Genomic DNA, 15,495 nt, shown 5'->3' on the forward strand with positions numbered 1-15,495 from the left:
GCGTCCTGCAAAACGGCGCTGCGCAACCGCTTGCACTTCCTGATTGACCCATCCTCCCTTCCACCATCTTTGCTTGGCTCTCAATCTCCTCCTGTAGAATAATTTCCTTCCTTTGATCCCTTGCCTTGGCCGAGTCCTTTCCGGATCCTGGAGATGGCGTGCGACGCTTGTTCTGGGTTGTGGGCTTATAATGTGTCTGCAACCCCCATGAACTCTCGATGATTCATCTCGGTTGCAGTTTGATGGGTTTGGAGAAGAGCCAATAATCCTATCGCCCCGCTCCTCCATCCGGCCAAAAGTTCTTGATCATCATCCCTTTCTTGCCATGGCTCTCTTTGATTTGCCTCTCTTTTCTTGCATACGATATACACCCTTCTCTCCCCCTCCCTTCAATCGAATACATTCTCGAACGACATTTTTGATTCCAACCTCCCTGATCCGAACCAATCCTGTCCTCACGGGGAGGACGTTTGAGTGGTATTGCTACATGAAATACAAACAAATGGAATGTTCAGATGCTGTTCAACCCGTGACGGATGCGGATGCGAGCACTATGAAAAAAAAGCTGACGTGTAAATTACGCGTTGGCCAATACTTCCCTCGCAAATCCCCCACCGGACTCAGCATAACAAGGAAAAACACGTCTTCTCGCGTTTTGTTTTGCCTTGGGGGTCGCGTCTGGCCACTGAAGCGACCGCGACGGGCTCGGGTCACCCGCATTTCTCCTTGTTCGTCCAGGTTGCTGGCTCCCTGGGTGTCCCCGAACCCGCACTGCCACATCCCGTGGAGCCCTCGGCCAATGGGCTGCTTCCGTTCACGTGACATGGCATCCGAGTCATCCCGGCTTTTCACTGTCTTCCGCGACTCGTTCACTGTCCATGACCCCCGGCTGCTTTCCTGACTCATCTGTGTTCATGGGTCATCAGAGCCTTCGGACTTGGACAAAAACCGGGCATTTCCGCCCCCAGTTGCTTCGTCAATCTCCTCTTGATCCTTTCTCCCCTCGACCTTCTCATCCGACTCTAATCATGAGTTCAGCCGCTCAACCATCTGGGCACGATCACCCAAGGCATACTCCATATCCAATATCATCGACCAGGGTACCATCCTCGATAAATAGGGCTCACGATGGGCTTCCCAAGAACAGATCCATCTGTCGTTGTCGCAAGTGTAGCACCGATTCGCAAGGCTTCAGGATTGTCTCCAGAACGACCTACTACGACCACTTCTATCGCTATGGCTTTCCACCTGGAGTCCCCCCTGTTCACATGTACTCGCTCAAAGATCCTCAAGAAAACACAGCTGGCCATCTTTCTTCGTTCCCTCACCGTCCTATTACAAGCATATGCGAAAATAACCCCAATTTGCGAACTTCGCCGACATTTCATCCCCCAGTGTTGGTGGTAGATGAACTGCGACCACATGGGATAACATCGCAGCGACCTTCATTGGGTAAGACTGAGCACCTGATATCACATTCTCGCTAAATTTTTGTGTGCGTCACGGTTTCAGTCTTGAGCAATAATCAGTGATCTGTGCTTGGACGCTGCCAGAGCTCACTACGAAATGACCAATACACTCTCGATTTGTCCGACTTTGTTTCTTCATCCTTGGCCTGGCCCAAAGGCTCACCCCGCGCATTTGAGCACGAGAGCATGGATATCCAAACAGGAGCATCTATTCAGCAATGCACCCAAGACAACGAAGGCCCTGCTCCAGCTCAATTTGAACGCTGCCCTTCGTGGTCGCCAAGCATGTGGGCATCGCGGGACTCTGAAGAAGCGTCCATGTACTACGAAGACTCTGAAGACTCTTCGATAGACTCAGAAGACACCACTTCAAGCTCACCGAGAGAATTCGATGACATTTCGGGTGAGATATCAACGTCACCCAGCCTGATCGTATCGTCGAATCTTCCTGGTCTTGCTTCAGAGTCCGGTTGACTCATATAAATGCCACGGTTCACCTTCCAGGACAGTATCCGGATAGCTTCCTCGGCCACTTTCGACTGCTTGAAATGAATGAAGATGATGAAGAAACTGGTGACGAAGAGCCCCGCATATCAGATGGTGAGTCAAATTCAAAGGACAGATAGCAATCCGATGTAGCATCCGAATTGATGTATTCACCCGCGGCTTTCCCCCAGATATCCCGCCCTTCTATTCGCAGCTGGTCAAGGTGTTGACCGAGTGCAATGTTACCGACAAAGCCATCAAATCTGTCCTTAATCATTGCAACAAATTCCAAGGATTGTCATTACCAGCTGCACCCAGTCTGTACAAGATCCAAAAGATCATTTGTTGCGAGTGGAACGAGTATCTTCAGAGGCTTCCCTGCTGCCCAAACAGCTGCATGGGATTCGACATCAATGATAACCAGAGTCGAATATGCACGTTTTGTGGAGAGGATGCTTATGCGACGGTGAACGAAAAACTTCTGAATGGCGGCATTCAACCACAACTGAGGCCGATTCAGACCTACAAGTATTTCGATTTTGTTCAGATACTTCAGACACTCTACCGAAATCCAACTATGGCAGAGTTGATGATGTACAGAGCAAACAGAGCGAGCGAACCAGGTACTTTCCACCCGTATTATTTCCCAATACTATATTGCTATATGGTGCTCTGAACTCACCAAATCTGAATCTTCAGGCGTCATGAGCGACATTTTCGATGCCGAATATTACCAGCACCTTTGTAGTCGCTCAATGTTCCAGCAGCCCACCGACGTTGCTCTCGGGCTGCATTTTGATGGCTTCAATATCAATCAGAGGTACGCCCGCTCTCTGTTTCAAAATCAGATTATAACCACAGCTGACCTTTGTATCTGGTGTAGGCAAAGCCATCAATCGTGGGGCTTCATCTTGATCAACTTCAATCTTCCACCTGCTCTGCGCTACAAAAAGGAAAATCTCATTACGGTCTTGCTTACGCCTGGTCCACGATCGCCTCGTGACTTTGATACATTTTTGAAGCCGTTTTTCGAAGATATGAAGAGACTTGAGACCGGTGCGTAAGCCCCTCTGGTGTGGATCACTTGGTCACTCCACATAATCCTCGCGAGAGCACGCTGCTGACGGAGCAATGTCTCTCGCTCCCAGGTGTTGAGGCGATAAGGGTCGACAAAAATGGCGTGGAACATTCTTTCACTCTCCGAGGTCACTTGCTGTACTGCCAGAGTGACATGCCCGGATCCAACAAATTCGGTAAATTTTCTGGGCACACCGCCACGAAGGGCTGTCGTCTCTGCGAAATAACGGCCACGAGGGCCGGGGGTGCCATGTGCTTCTATGAACGTGACACTCCCAGTCCATACCGCACCGAAGAGAGTCTGAACAGAATATGGGAGGCCATCGATCAAGACGGCATGCCCCGAAACGGTACGTTAACGAGACGAGTCAGGGCGTTGTTTTCGACTCCGATGTTAACATTAACTATGTTGATCAGGGATCGTGGGGCGACCAGGTGTAACTCAACTTGAGTCCATCGAGCTCAGCTTCTGTCTTCCTCTCGATCTGATGCATGTGATCTCGAACATCGGTCCACTCATGATGGAGATTTGGAATGGAACGCGGAAGGCTCCCTCATCCTCAAGTTTGGACCAAAAGATCACGTCCAAGTGCCTGAAAAAGATCGGAAGATGGATCAGCGAAGGCAGGATTCAGATTCCAACAGGCTTTGGTGCCTCTTGTCGGGACCCTGTCTCATACAAAAGCTTCAAAACCGAAGAATGGAAGAATTGGATTATCATGTACTCCCTACCTCTGCTCAATGCGGCGGGCTTTCCACTAGAACACTTGTAAGCTCTTGATATTGTACCCTGCTCGAACCGGGGCCCGTCCTACGGTCGATGAGATACTTGATTCGAATTGATCCTAACAGTGATGCTATTGTGCCTAGATTGGGATGGAGGCGCTTTGTCTATGCCCTTCGATTGATGCTGCTTCCCCAGTTGAATGTTGCTCAATGCAATCAGATCGAGAGAAATCTTCAGAGGTTCCAGGAGTACTACACAGAGCAAGTAGCACGAGACAGCAGTCCCTTCACTTGAGGATGTTGGGCAGCTCACTAATTCTCAATATCTAACCACGTATACTCGAAATGTATTCACCAGGTCAATCGCAAATCTCCCAGAGTCACTCGAACCTCCTCCAGACAGAGCTCCAGACCTGTCTGGACTTCGTTTGATGAAAACCTACGTGCATCAGCTCCAACACTTGCCTAGGTGCATCCGATTGTTTGGACCCTTGGTATATCAATGGCAGTTTGAAATGGAAAGAACCTGTGGTCGCCTGAAGCTCATCGGGCGATCGAAGGTCCATCCAGTGGACAATATGGCCAATCGGCTCGTCCTCCAAAGCTCTCTGAGCGGTCCAAGCATTGCTCCGAACTTGACCTTGAGAGGAACATCCAGGTTGGGCGAAGACCCTGGGATATGGCCATCCTCCTTTGCAAACAATGGGCGGGCCTCGAATCAAGATAGCCGCGGAACCTTGTCTGGCCAGCAACAAAAGCTGAAACTACCTTCTGAACAAGTCGCGAAGCTAAAGAGCGCTTATGCCAGGACGATTTCTGCCAATTCCTCATACGGCTATCGTGAAGCCTTGCAATATGTCCATTCACTTTGGGATCAGAATTCGGACACTTGCTCCAAACACACCAAGATGGACGCGGGGGAACTACATGTCATATCTCAATCACATCGGATGAGCACGGCACATCATCGGATGAACTCTGTTGTGAAGGTAAGGCATTCGGCAGCGCGCGATAGCGAAGCCTCATATGAGCTAATGCATTCTGAATCTACAGGTTTGGACCAATATGCCCGATGCATCAGCAAGCAATCACCCATATTCTTCTGTCCGCTTCTATCAAGTCCAATATTTCATCAGCCACTCCTTTGATGGAGAAACAACAAACTGGGCATACTGTGTGATTCCAAAGATCAACATCAGATATGGAGATGACAGTTCAGGATACCGCCCATGCAACGAGTGCGCTACCTTCCACCTCGACAGCATGGAGTCAACGAATCATATCTTTGTTCCAGCCGATGCCATCGTTTCTACTGTCGGATACTTCGAGATGGAAGGCGGTGGGTACAGCTTTGCTGCAATTGGAGAGGCAAAGTCAGGCTGATACTTATATCAACCATTCCAGGTGGCTTTTATATTATCGAGCAAGATCCTCCGATTTGACAAGTCGATGCAAATGTCGCAGGTAGTTGGGCCAAAAAGTGCTTGAGGCCGCTTGATGACGAAGGGAGTTTGTCCGAACTTGACCCATAGTGACCATATCAGTGTAATGACAGGTCAAGTCGGAAGGTTTGGAATATAAATATCCCCCCGACCACCGCTTCCTGCCCGCTTCCGTCGTCAGGCTCAAGTCAATACTCCCCTCAGGCCCTCTCTATCCTAACTTCCTCGGCGGGCCCATGAGCCGATCGATGACATAGGTGCCGTTAAACGCATGCATATTGAGGATGAGCCGCATCATGAATATGTCTCTAATGTTTTTAACTCTAACGCTTCCTCTTTCACTATCTTGAATATGTCTCGAATGTAGGAAGCCATCCAAATCCAAGTAAGTCCCTTCATGACGATTGAGTATCATCTGAGAGAGCTCGAAGGCGACGCTTCAACTAACCGCATCGCTCATTCCCTCCAGATATCCTCGCCCCCATGGGACATTATCTTGATTATTATCATTTCGGGTTTGTTATCACTTGCGTTTTTACTGAACACGGCATATCATACCGCATTCTGTTTGCGACTCTGAGGTTAAACTGGCTGGTGGAGCAGTGACCACCGCGGGTTTGACCTAATCCTGGACTAGTTAGAACGGCCGAGGATTGCCCCAGGAGTTCACGGTGCCGCCCAACGGCGGTCGGAACTGGGGTGTCCGAAAGGCAGTTCTCAGAACGGGTCATGGTGAGGGAGAATGAGGATATGAGAGGTTCGGGGCCGGGAGAAACCGGGGCGGAGGGGTCCCGGAACGGAGCGGGACGGAGCGGGACGGCAAGCGAATGCCAAATCGGGCCAGAGCACGTGTGGGAAGCAACGCTGTTGATTGGCTAGCGAGCAGTCCCAAAATGGCATCGTTCGGACGAGGCTGCACCAGACTGTCGGCACACACGTGACTCATTCTGTGTCTTAATGTGCCTGCTGACCAGGTCCCGAGCCGAACACAGCCACTGTAGAGGGGTCACGTCCTATTTTTTTCATCGTGGAGTGCTGGTGCTGGTGCTGGTGCTGGTGGCCCCAGTGAATTGATCGGCTCTGGTCCAGGGATCCGGCGGTTGATTGCCGATCCAGCCACGATGCCGGCGGATCGGTGCAATCGGCTGTGATTGTTGGCATGCCAATCTGTTCCGATGAGAGCGCACCCCGTCATCGCTCCAAGGCACAGCCCGCAGATGGCCGCCACAGCATCGAGACGCACACATGGCATATGCACGACCGACAATGCGAGCAACCAACAGCAATACATTGACATGAACAACACCAAATGGGTGTGGGTGACTGGGTGACTGGGTGACTGGGTGACTGGGTGACTGGGTGACTGGGTGACTGGGTGACTGGGTGATTGATCTTGCATCAGCATCCTGGACAGTGTTGCCGGGAGCGATCAGAGCACAGCGTGATACAAACCCGCTGAAACAGCGGCACGGCGAGACAAAGCATGTATAGGCAGGCGGATGGGAGACTCGATTGTCAGTGAAATACCTGACAAATTATAAAATTGGAACGATACAGAGAAGATTAGCATGGCTCCCTGCGCAAGGATGACAAGCATATCTTGAGTGGATTGTCTCTTCGGAGACGAATTTTTTTGTCGATGTGCGCACTGCCTGACACAATGCCTGTGCTGTGCTGTGCTGGCTGGTGATGTCGCTGGTGATACTCCCTCAGGATGAGCCCGCAGATGATTGTGTACATTCCCCTGCGACAGCCCGAAGGTTCTCTGGAGCGCGGAAATGAATCGCAGATCCAGAAGATTGCCTCGGCTGTCTCCGAGTGAAGACATCGGGCCACCCCTGGGGTCTCTACAATCCTCCCGTACACAGCGATCATGTTATGCACCGCACTAACGTCGCCATTCGCTACATTGCCAAATGAATGTGTATTCAGGACCCAGGGAGGCGACACCCGGTCTGGCTCAAAGGAAGATGTTCCGTTTCGTTTTGGGGTGTCCTGCAACTGCATTCTTTGGAATATTTGGCTGCACCGTTTCAATTTCGTGCGCAGACGGCATCACCTCGTGCATGTTCAAGTTGTATCAAGCGTATGATTTCGATATCCAGTTCGTTACTCGCACATGTTGCTGTGTCCGCGAGGGTCACTTCTGCGACGACGCCTTGCGACGGGCCCGTTTTGCCTGGTATCGGCGGAAGGCAGATAGCCAAGAAGCCGTTCGTCAGTATCGAGCGACTTCCCTCCCCCTTTCCTGCCCCTCAAGCGGCAGCAGCCGCACTTGATCCTGATATCGACGCTCATTCAAGACAGCAACGTCATGACGGCCCTTAAATCATATGCCACTGATCTTACCGGAGGTTCAACTTGGTTTACGTCCAGCAAGTCGTTTTCCTGAGATTGTGCAATGGGTTTCAGTCTACCGAGTCAACTTCAGCCAATCCCAGCCGAGTAGCCCCCCCCCTGCAGTTCATGACGCACTCCATCTCAGTCCATCTGATAGCCCCATGTCTCATAATCACGGTGTCTTTCTCTTCCTCGGATCTTGGCCGCCTACCTTGTCATCCTCACCACCACTCTCAAAGCGCTTGCTGACCTGCAATTCGCGACGATCCAGGCGCTCTACCCTCTCAAACTTGAGCGTTGTTTGGATATGGCGGCCAGACCGGGCTCGTCGAGTAGCAGCAGCGGACTCTGATGAGCTTGGCTCCTGTCCGCCGGGCTCTGAGCTGGTAACATCCTGCGAGTCCGATTCGCTGGCAATCCGGTCCGGAGTCAGCATTCTCGCATAAAAGGCGCTGTCGCCCACTTGGGCAGCATGGAGGGAGATGCGTGACAAAATAGAGACTTACTCGGTATCCACAACGTCCATACGCTTTCTGGGGGAGAATGGCTTGGAAGGGCCGGTCGGTCGTGATGGGGACTTGTAGGCAATCAAATCCTGCAAGCCACGTGTCTGGTGAGTTGGCTCGGCAGCATCCAAGGACCGCAGGCTCTGCCCGACAACACCGTGCTTACCGCCTCAACATCTTCGTCTTCGGAAGACGAGAGATCTTGGATCGGCTTGGCGTTAGCCTTGGCCACGCGTGGGGCCATACTGGAGAGGAAAAGGCAGGGAATCGATCGTAAGATTGTGATGACCAACTTTAGCAGCATCCAATTCAAGCCCGGTCGGCCACGGCGACAGCCCATAATCATGTCGCAATGTGCCCTTGGTCAATATCGTTTCCAGCTAATGCGCACAGATCGTAGGCTCGCCTTCGCTCTCGTGAAAAAGGCAACGCTTGCCAAATCTTACATGCGAGATGGTGTTTGGGGTGTTGTGGGGACGCTTTTGCGGCTGTAGCGACGCACCGTTTTGGTGCTTTGCGAATTGTTCGCCACGGGCTCTTCGTCGCTCTGTCGGTCAATGTCCCCTTCGTCGCCGCTCTCAGCCCCCGACCTCTGTGACTTCCGGGGTCGCTTGCTGGCTGAGGATCGGACAGGTGTTCGGGCCGGGCCGTTGCCTTCACGCTTCGATCGCGGCGTCGTTGGCGGTGCGACACGCAGAGGGTTGGGTGCCCCGACGACTCCGACCGGCTGACGGAGATCCAGGAATGTCTTCGGAAGGTAGGTCTTCTTGAGGTTGTCTGTGGCTTCCTTCGGGCTGAGCGGCTGGAACAGGGTGCTGTCGACATCGTCCTTTGGCGGATATGACGGCAGAGTCCAGTTTCGACTGTGGCACGTCTCCAAGATGAGCCGCTGGGCAAGCTCGCTGACGATGTAGAGGTTCTAGATGACCGCAGATATGACAGTGGATATGACAGGGGATATGACAGGGGAGATTTCACAAAGTCGTATGAGCATCCCGTGTGCTGCTGCTCTAGCTTGCAGCGCGACAGGCGAAAGTGGTGGACATCCATGGCTTCTCACCTGCGAGGATGATGCATGGATGTCCCGAACCGTCTTGAGCTGCGACGCCAGATGAAACAAATATGACACATTGTCGATGCTTGCGACTGAGTCCAGGAAAAACTCAATGTACCTTGATAGAAAAGGTATGGAGCAAATGTGAGACCATACGTCGTGCGGAGTCGCTGGCAGGGTTCCACTCTCGTATTTGGCTCACAAATCTTACTTGGATGTCAGCTGGAGATCGTCGTTTATCTCAGAAAAGTCATACAAATGACTAATGAGATACAGGAACCGGGTGAGGGTGCTTTCGACTGGAACGCCATTGGATTCTATAATCCGGGACCGGTTGTGTCAGCTGCGCGCAACAACCAAAGGCCTGGCTGAGATAGAAGGCGGCAATTCGGTATGGCACTCACCAGATCGTTGTTGCTTGGCCTTTCTCGAAAATATGCCCTTAGCCTGCAAATGGCCAGTGTGAGGACTCCTTATAAACAATCCGAACAGACGGAGCATCTCGGTTGCCTCACCTTGTTGCGTAGCTCCACCTCTGGGTCATGAGCAGCAAGCATGAAGAATACTAGATACTGGAGCGGCACAAGCTGATAGGATGCGTATTTTCCGAGCTTCTCGATGAAATTCTTGCGCACTTGATAGTAGGGATCCTGAACCACCGGGAAGAACAGCGTTGTCGAGATGTTTGCAACGGCCCGACGTGGAGCACCGACATCACCCACATGTCCCGCCACGGACAAGCAACGATGCCACGGGAGTAGAGCCTCGCACCTGAATGGTCATCCCAATAGACTCCTCATATTGGTACGACATCATCTTCAGATATCCGGAATGGCGAGAGAGCTTCAGAAGCGACTTGGCTGCCACAAGTCGAAGATGGCCCTGCACAATCAAGCTGTGTGCCGTTGCCAAGGCGGCTTTAGATCAAATCCAACGAACTGCTGGGTGTTCGCGGTTTGTATATGGTGCCCTGGGAGGCACGAAGGAGTATCGCCTACTATTTCCCACTACTGCCTGCTCCGATACTGGCTCCAATACTCACGCAGTGGGCTCGTTCGGATGCAGCTCCCCGTTGAGGTCGAGGATCTTCTTGAGCAGCTTCAAGACCTGAGGCGCCAGCTCGGTCTGAAACTTGGACTTTTGAGGGGACAGCAGCCGGTTTACCAAAAACTTGACCGATAGTACCTTCGGTAAGCGCCAGCCAATCAGTAAGCAAGTCAACAAGTGCGCGTTGGTCGCCGAGCGAGCCGTCGATTCGAATGAAGTGATACAGGTATTGCATGAGGCGCGTGCTTACCTTGGCTTGGCCCTCTTTGGAAATCTCGCTGAACTCGATCCAGTTGTCAGCATCGTCCGGAGACGTCTGCAATCCGCCAAACGTGGTTGTGGGATGAGATCATCGACGGTAAGTGTTCGGCAGCGGCCATCAACAAAGTGTCGGCCGACAGTCTCGCTCACGCTTCCCATAAGCCGTTTAATTTCAAGCTAGCTACCTTGATGTTGCTCTTCATGATTATGTCCTTGAACACAAAGTTTACCAAATTGACTTGGTAGGGTTCCAAAAGGTCCGAGGCATGGCGTGCGATCTTGGTCAGCACACCCAGATGCCCCACGAGATTTGGATTCTCAAACGAGAGCGAAGCCACGATCGTCTGGAGGCATGCTGTTCGTGTCAGTAACGGACATCCAACGATTGCTGCGGCTCCATGTATCCATTGGCAAAATCAACACTAAGCCGTACGCTGTCCGTCCACCCGGCGTTTGAGAGATATCCATGCAACCTTTACTGGCTGAATGCAGAGTCAAAACACTCTGCACATTGCTAAGCATCCCACCTCGAGAATCTCTGAAATATACTGCTTGCGTTGCTCGGTTTGAGCGAGCACCACGGTGGCATTTTTTGCCTGAAGGAGCGAGCCTTCAAGCGCGTATCGGATCATTTTCTTGATCGAATCGTTTTCCTGCGACGCTTCCTTTGGGAATGCTCTCACAAACTTGGCAAGGGCCACAACGGCATCGGACGCTGCGGTTTCATCGTGTCAACAAGGATGTAGATCGCCGCCAACACCGACAAGACAAGAAAAGCAAGCCAAGGACACCCAGCTTCCAACACGTGGATCATACCAAGATCTTCATTGTCGCTCTGCAGTAACTGAGTAACTTTGTCGATGTGGTTCTTGTACACCGCCGGGAAGATATCAACGATGGTCTGTGCCGATCATTTTAGGATGCCGGCGCATAGCGTTAGATACCATGGAGCCGAAAGTTGTGTTCGAACACCGGCAGCACAGAAGGCATTCGATCCAAAGAATCGAGCTGAGTGAGATCTTGGCTCCGTAAGAAATATCGGGGCAAGAACAGGATCATCCCATCGACGTGGAGTACAGCTACTACCGATTCTAGTGAATCGCCAAGGGAGCCTCCTTACCTTCAGCAGAGCTTCGGCCGCCTGGCCCATCTTGATATCGTCTTGGTCTTGGCTGAGCTTACCGGTGCTCGATCGCTCGATGAGTCGCGGAATGATGTTCTTCCCAATGAGCCACAGAGCAATGCGCCGCAATATGGGCGCAAACGTTTCAAGTGAGCCTGCGGGCAGACGCTTGGATATTTCCCTCTGTGTGCACATCGTTTGTTAGCCCAGATAGCTCCATTTGGACATCAGTTGACTGAATATCGTAACTAGAGCATACATCACATGAAATCCACTTACACAGTGCTTCATGACAGCCTTGTACTCGGTCTGCGGATCCATGACGGCCCGCATCCACCCATAGACTGTGCGATCGTTGGCATCGGCAAATGCCTGCAGATGCGCTGCATTTTTCTTTGGATCCATCATCTTCTCTGCGTGAGTGTCCAGCGAAATAGCCGATGGGTCAAATACACGAATTGCTGCTGCCAAGCACCAAATTCGCCGATCCAGGGCGGCTCTAATCAGGACCAGTCGCGCGCTTACGTGCGAGGAAATCCACGATTGCAAAGAGGGTTTTCTTGGTCCCGTCTTGGTCCGAGTCCATCACGCCGCCCTATTCAAGATCAATTGTGGGCGTTGTAGTAGTAGTAGTAGTGGCGGTGGTGGTGGGGATAAGCGGGGTAAATGTTCAGGCTCAAGATTATCAGTAAGCCGGGACTTTGCTCGATTGGGCAGATCGACGTACATTGTACTTGTCGCACTGATCCAGAAACAGACCCATGTTGATTGCCGATCTGCGGATACGGAATCAAAGGAAGTGAGGCTCAGTTATACGGAGCAGGATAGCAGGATAGCAGGATAGCAGGATAGCAGGATAGCAGGATAGCAGGATAGCAGGATAGCAGGATAGCAGGATAGCAGGATAGCAGGATAGCAGGATAGCAGGATAGCAGGATAGCAGGATAGCAGGATAGCAGGATAGCAGGATAGCAGGATAGCAGGGTGGCAGGATAGCAAGTCAGCGCCCCACTTACTGTGCCTGGCGGGACAGGATACTCAGAAATGCCTTGTTTTGTCGCTCGGTGAAGGACGAGATCACAAAGAGAAGCCGGTCCGTGCGCTCGTCGTCGTGAGGGTTGGGCTCGAGGATATCTTCGTGGAAAACCTTTTCAACAGCCCACCTTTGTGAATCCAGTAAGTAATCGCCGAGAGTCAGAAGTGTAATCGTGACGTCGTGGCGGGGCGGGATGAGACGGGGCTCAGGCTCGAACGTCGTATGTCTTACTTGATGTCCGGTTCGTCAAGATAGAGGATCTCCATCAGATGACCCGGAATCCAGCCGTACTTTTCACGGGCATCAGTCTCGTCCCCCTTAGACGCCCTGTTCAAAGAAACAAAGTATGAGACGTCACCCGCGCACATCTCGACAATCAAATCGGGTTCTGGCCAATCTTACATCTGCGGGTACATGAGCTTGTAGAGATGGCCCAGGGCTTTGATGGCTGCGGCACGAGTCGAGGGCTTTTTATCGAGACATCGGGATCCGGCCGATTTGATCAAGTCGATTGGGGCGTTTGTGGCACTTTCAGCATCCAACAGACCGACAACCCGGATCGCCGCCTGACGCACGCGTTCATCAGGATCGGCAAACTTGCTCATCAAGGATTCTGGATTTGTGACCGCGCCAGTTAGCGATTCGTCAGCAATAGTTGCGGTCCGGTGTTCAGCAAGTAGTTTCGGTCGTCAAATGTCCCAAACTTTGCTTCAGCCTAAATAGGTCGTTCAAATACTCCCACCCTGCAGAGCCGCACCAGATCAAGCGATAACTCACTGGACACAACCAACGACACTTCCTGGTGGCGGCGGAGGAGGGGCGCAAAATATTCAAGCACGGCTACTCGGATGCTGAAGATCTTGTCCTTTCGTCTGTCTAGCCACGACTTGAATACCTGGGGGTACTTTGCCGCTAGCTTCGAGGTTTCTTCCGAAAACATCTTTCCAAGCGTGTGGGTTGCCAGTGTCCGCGTTTCAATTGCCTCGACCTTGTTCATTGGTTTGCACGATGCCGCAGTGACATGAGCGTGGCAAATTGATTAGATGAGATCAAAAGGCACTCACGAACGATTCCGGGGGCTGTAGCCGGCAACTCACCCGAAGCTCTTCCTCGAGCTGCGGAATAACATTTAGCAGGATCGACGGTGCGATTCGATTGATCTCGATTATCATATTATGTGCTTCTTCGAGTGAGCGCTGCTCAGTATCTGCCTCTTCCTCAGACGAGCCGTTTCCAGCCAGGATAATCTCTCCGAAATACTGGAAGCGATAAAAGCAGGTTGAGCGATTGGATGGTCTGAAACGGCATATGGTAGTGCATGTAATACTGCATGTGGTAGTGCATGTGGTACTGCATGTGGTAGTGCATGTGGTACTGCAGATGGGACTGCAGATAGGACTGGTTTCGACTTTGGTCCTGGCGTTGCCCACTCAAAGCAAACTATCGAATCAAAGTCAAACCGGCTGGTTACCTGAGACACATATTTCTGGAGAAAGTCAGCGGTGCTGTTGCACAGGTCGATGGCAAGCTGACGGGATTCCTTGGGTGCCCCATGGCTATCAAGCTGAAATTGGTCCATGAGGATCTCGGTGCATTCGTTTGGAAGGGCTGCTGCCTCCTCGACAAGCGCCTGCAGAATCTCCAGCATCGAAGAATGGACATTCTTCTGGGTGTCGTTGCTGCGGGAGAAACAGCAGATCAGTAAGCACATGGCTGCGGCTGGGGAGTTCACGTCCATCGAGCTGAACGGGATCGCGGCAGCAGGATTTCCATTGTCCCTTGATTAAACTCTCGCACGATACCCAACCCTACCGAACAATATCGAAGCACAGCTTGAAGTACGAAGTCAGCAGCTCGTCGCCAAGATCAGCAGCCAAGATGATACTTCGCACCGTCGCCAAGCTCTCCAAGAGGAAGTAGTACGACGAAAAGTACGGGTCCTCTGGGTCTGACAGGTGGTAGAGCTGCTTCTCAAAAAATTCAAAGATTTCCTGCAGCGATCAGTCGATGTTTCGCCAAACCAAGAGCAAAGAAAAGAGAGAGGTATTATGAGCGAGCGTGAGGAGCACCGATTTTCGTTTCTGTCGCCCAGTGCGTGCCAGTTAATGGATTCTAGTGGCAGGACTGCATAGCGCACGAGACTCGCTGACACCGACACCGTACCCGCAGTTCGTTCTCGGTGTATGGTGCGTCCGGAGCAAACAGTCTCAGGATATCGGCGAGACAGCACGCTGTATAGATGCGAACGCCCTTATCCTTGTGGGCAAGCAGGGAATGAGACAGAAGATCTTTTCGCAAGACCGACAGCGATTGAGTATCGCATGTCTCCTGCTCCAGCTGGCTGAGTTCCAGGTGTGTTTTCTGTTTTGGGGTTGTGTGGGTTTGGGGGTTTGTGGTTGTGTTGGCCGACCGCGATGTGGACATTGAACGATGGTGGACGGCAAACGATATAGCGCAGCAGTGATGAGCACCAATGCATTTCAGAGCAGCATGCAAAGCACCGACTGTTGATCGTTCATCGGCATTGACCAAGATGCAGCATGCAGGCTTCGCCGCCGCCGGTGAACCATCGCCCAAGTCTTGGTCCGCTGGATGGGCGTCGCCACCAAGGAATACGTTCTACCTTGAGTCGCTTGTGCAGCTCGTTGGTCTGCAGAGGACGCCCGGGAGCAACCACCCGTTGGGTGTAGTTCAAGCGCACGGCCCTGCTCATGATTGCTGCAGATGGGGAGCCAAGGCGCACCGGCGACAGCGGTGTTCTGGGGCAACATCGACCTCGCCAGCGAAGCCAGGCGTGTGTGTGTGGCCAGGCTCTGCCCAAACATGGCAAATTGCCTGGCTGCGCACTGGAGCAGAGGCCACATTCCGCCGAATGCGCTCGGCAAGCAAACGCATCACCTTTCGAATGTGCGGCTGGAGCCAGAGGGA

General features: G+C 52.2%; 1 protein-coding gene across 1 annotated transcript; it reads right to left on the reverse strand.

Moving 5' to 3' along the window:
* Window positions 1-7,105: 7,105 nt before the first annotated feature.
* BJ171DRAFT_512060 (armadillo-type protein) lies at window positions 7,106-15,296 on the reverse strand. Its single transcript, XM_053111632.1, has 29 exons — window positions 15,191-15,296; window positions 14,731-14,928; window positions 14,380-14,558; window positions 14,039-14,246; window positions 13,665-13,826; window positions 13,345-13,555; window positions 12,970-13,180; window positions 12,799-12,894; window positions 12,548-12,694; window positions 12,259-12,307; window positions 12,057-12,126; window positions 11,811-11,944; window positions 11,529-11,714; window positions 11,225-11,309; window positions 10,936-11,123; window positions 10,594-10,752; window positions 10,398-10,463; window positions 10,143-10,285; window positions 9,872-9,995; window positions 9,616-9,750; window positions 9,505-9,547; window positions 9,312-9,417; window positions 9,107-9,218; window positions 8,493-8,965; window positions 8,213-8,291; window positions 8,047-8,135; window positions 7,791-7,950; window positions 7,550-7,588; window positions 7,106-7,379 (listed from the first exon to the last, which is right to left on the reverse strand). Exons 1-29 carry the CDS (start codon window positions 15,278-15,280, stop codon window positions 7,341-7,343), a joined length of 3,981 nt encoding a protein of 1,326 aa, XP_052964881.1. The 5' UTR covers window positions 15,281-15,296; the 3' UTR covers window positions 7,106-7,340.
* Window positions 15,297-15,495: the final 199 nt, after the last annotated feature.

Source organism: Polychytrium aggregatum, assembly GCF_025602895.1.
Source record: "Polychytrium aggregatum strain JEL109 chromosome Unknown BJ171scaffold_28, whole genome shotgun sequence".
In the NCBI taxonomy this organism is placed as follows: Eukaryota; Fungi; Chytridiomycota; class Chytridiomycetes; order Polychytriales; genus Polychytrium; species Polychytrium aggregatum.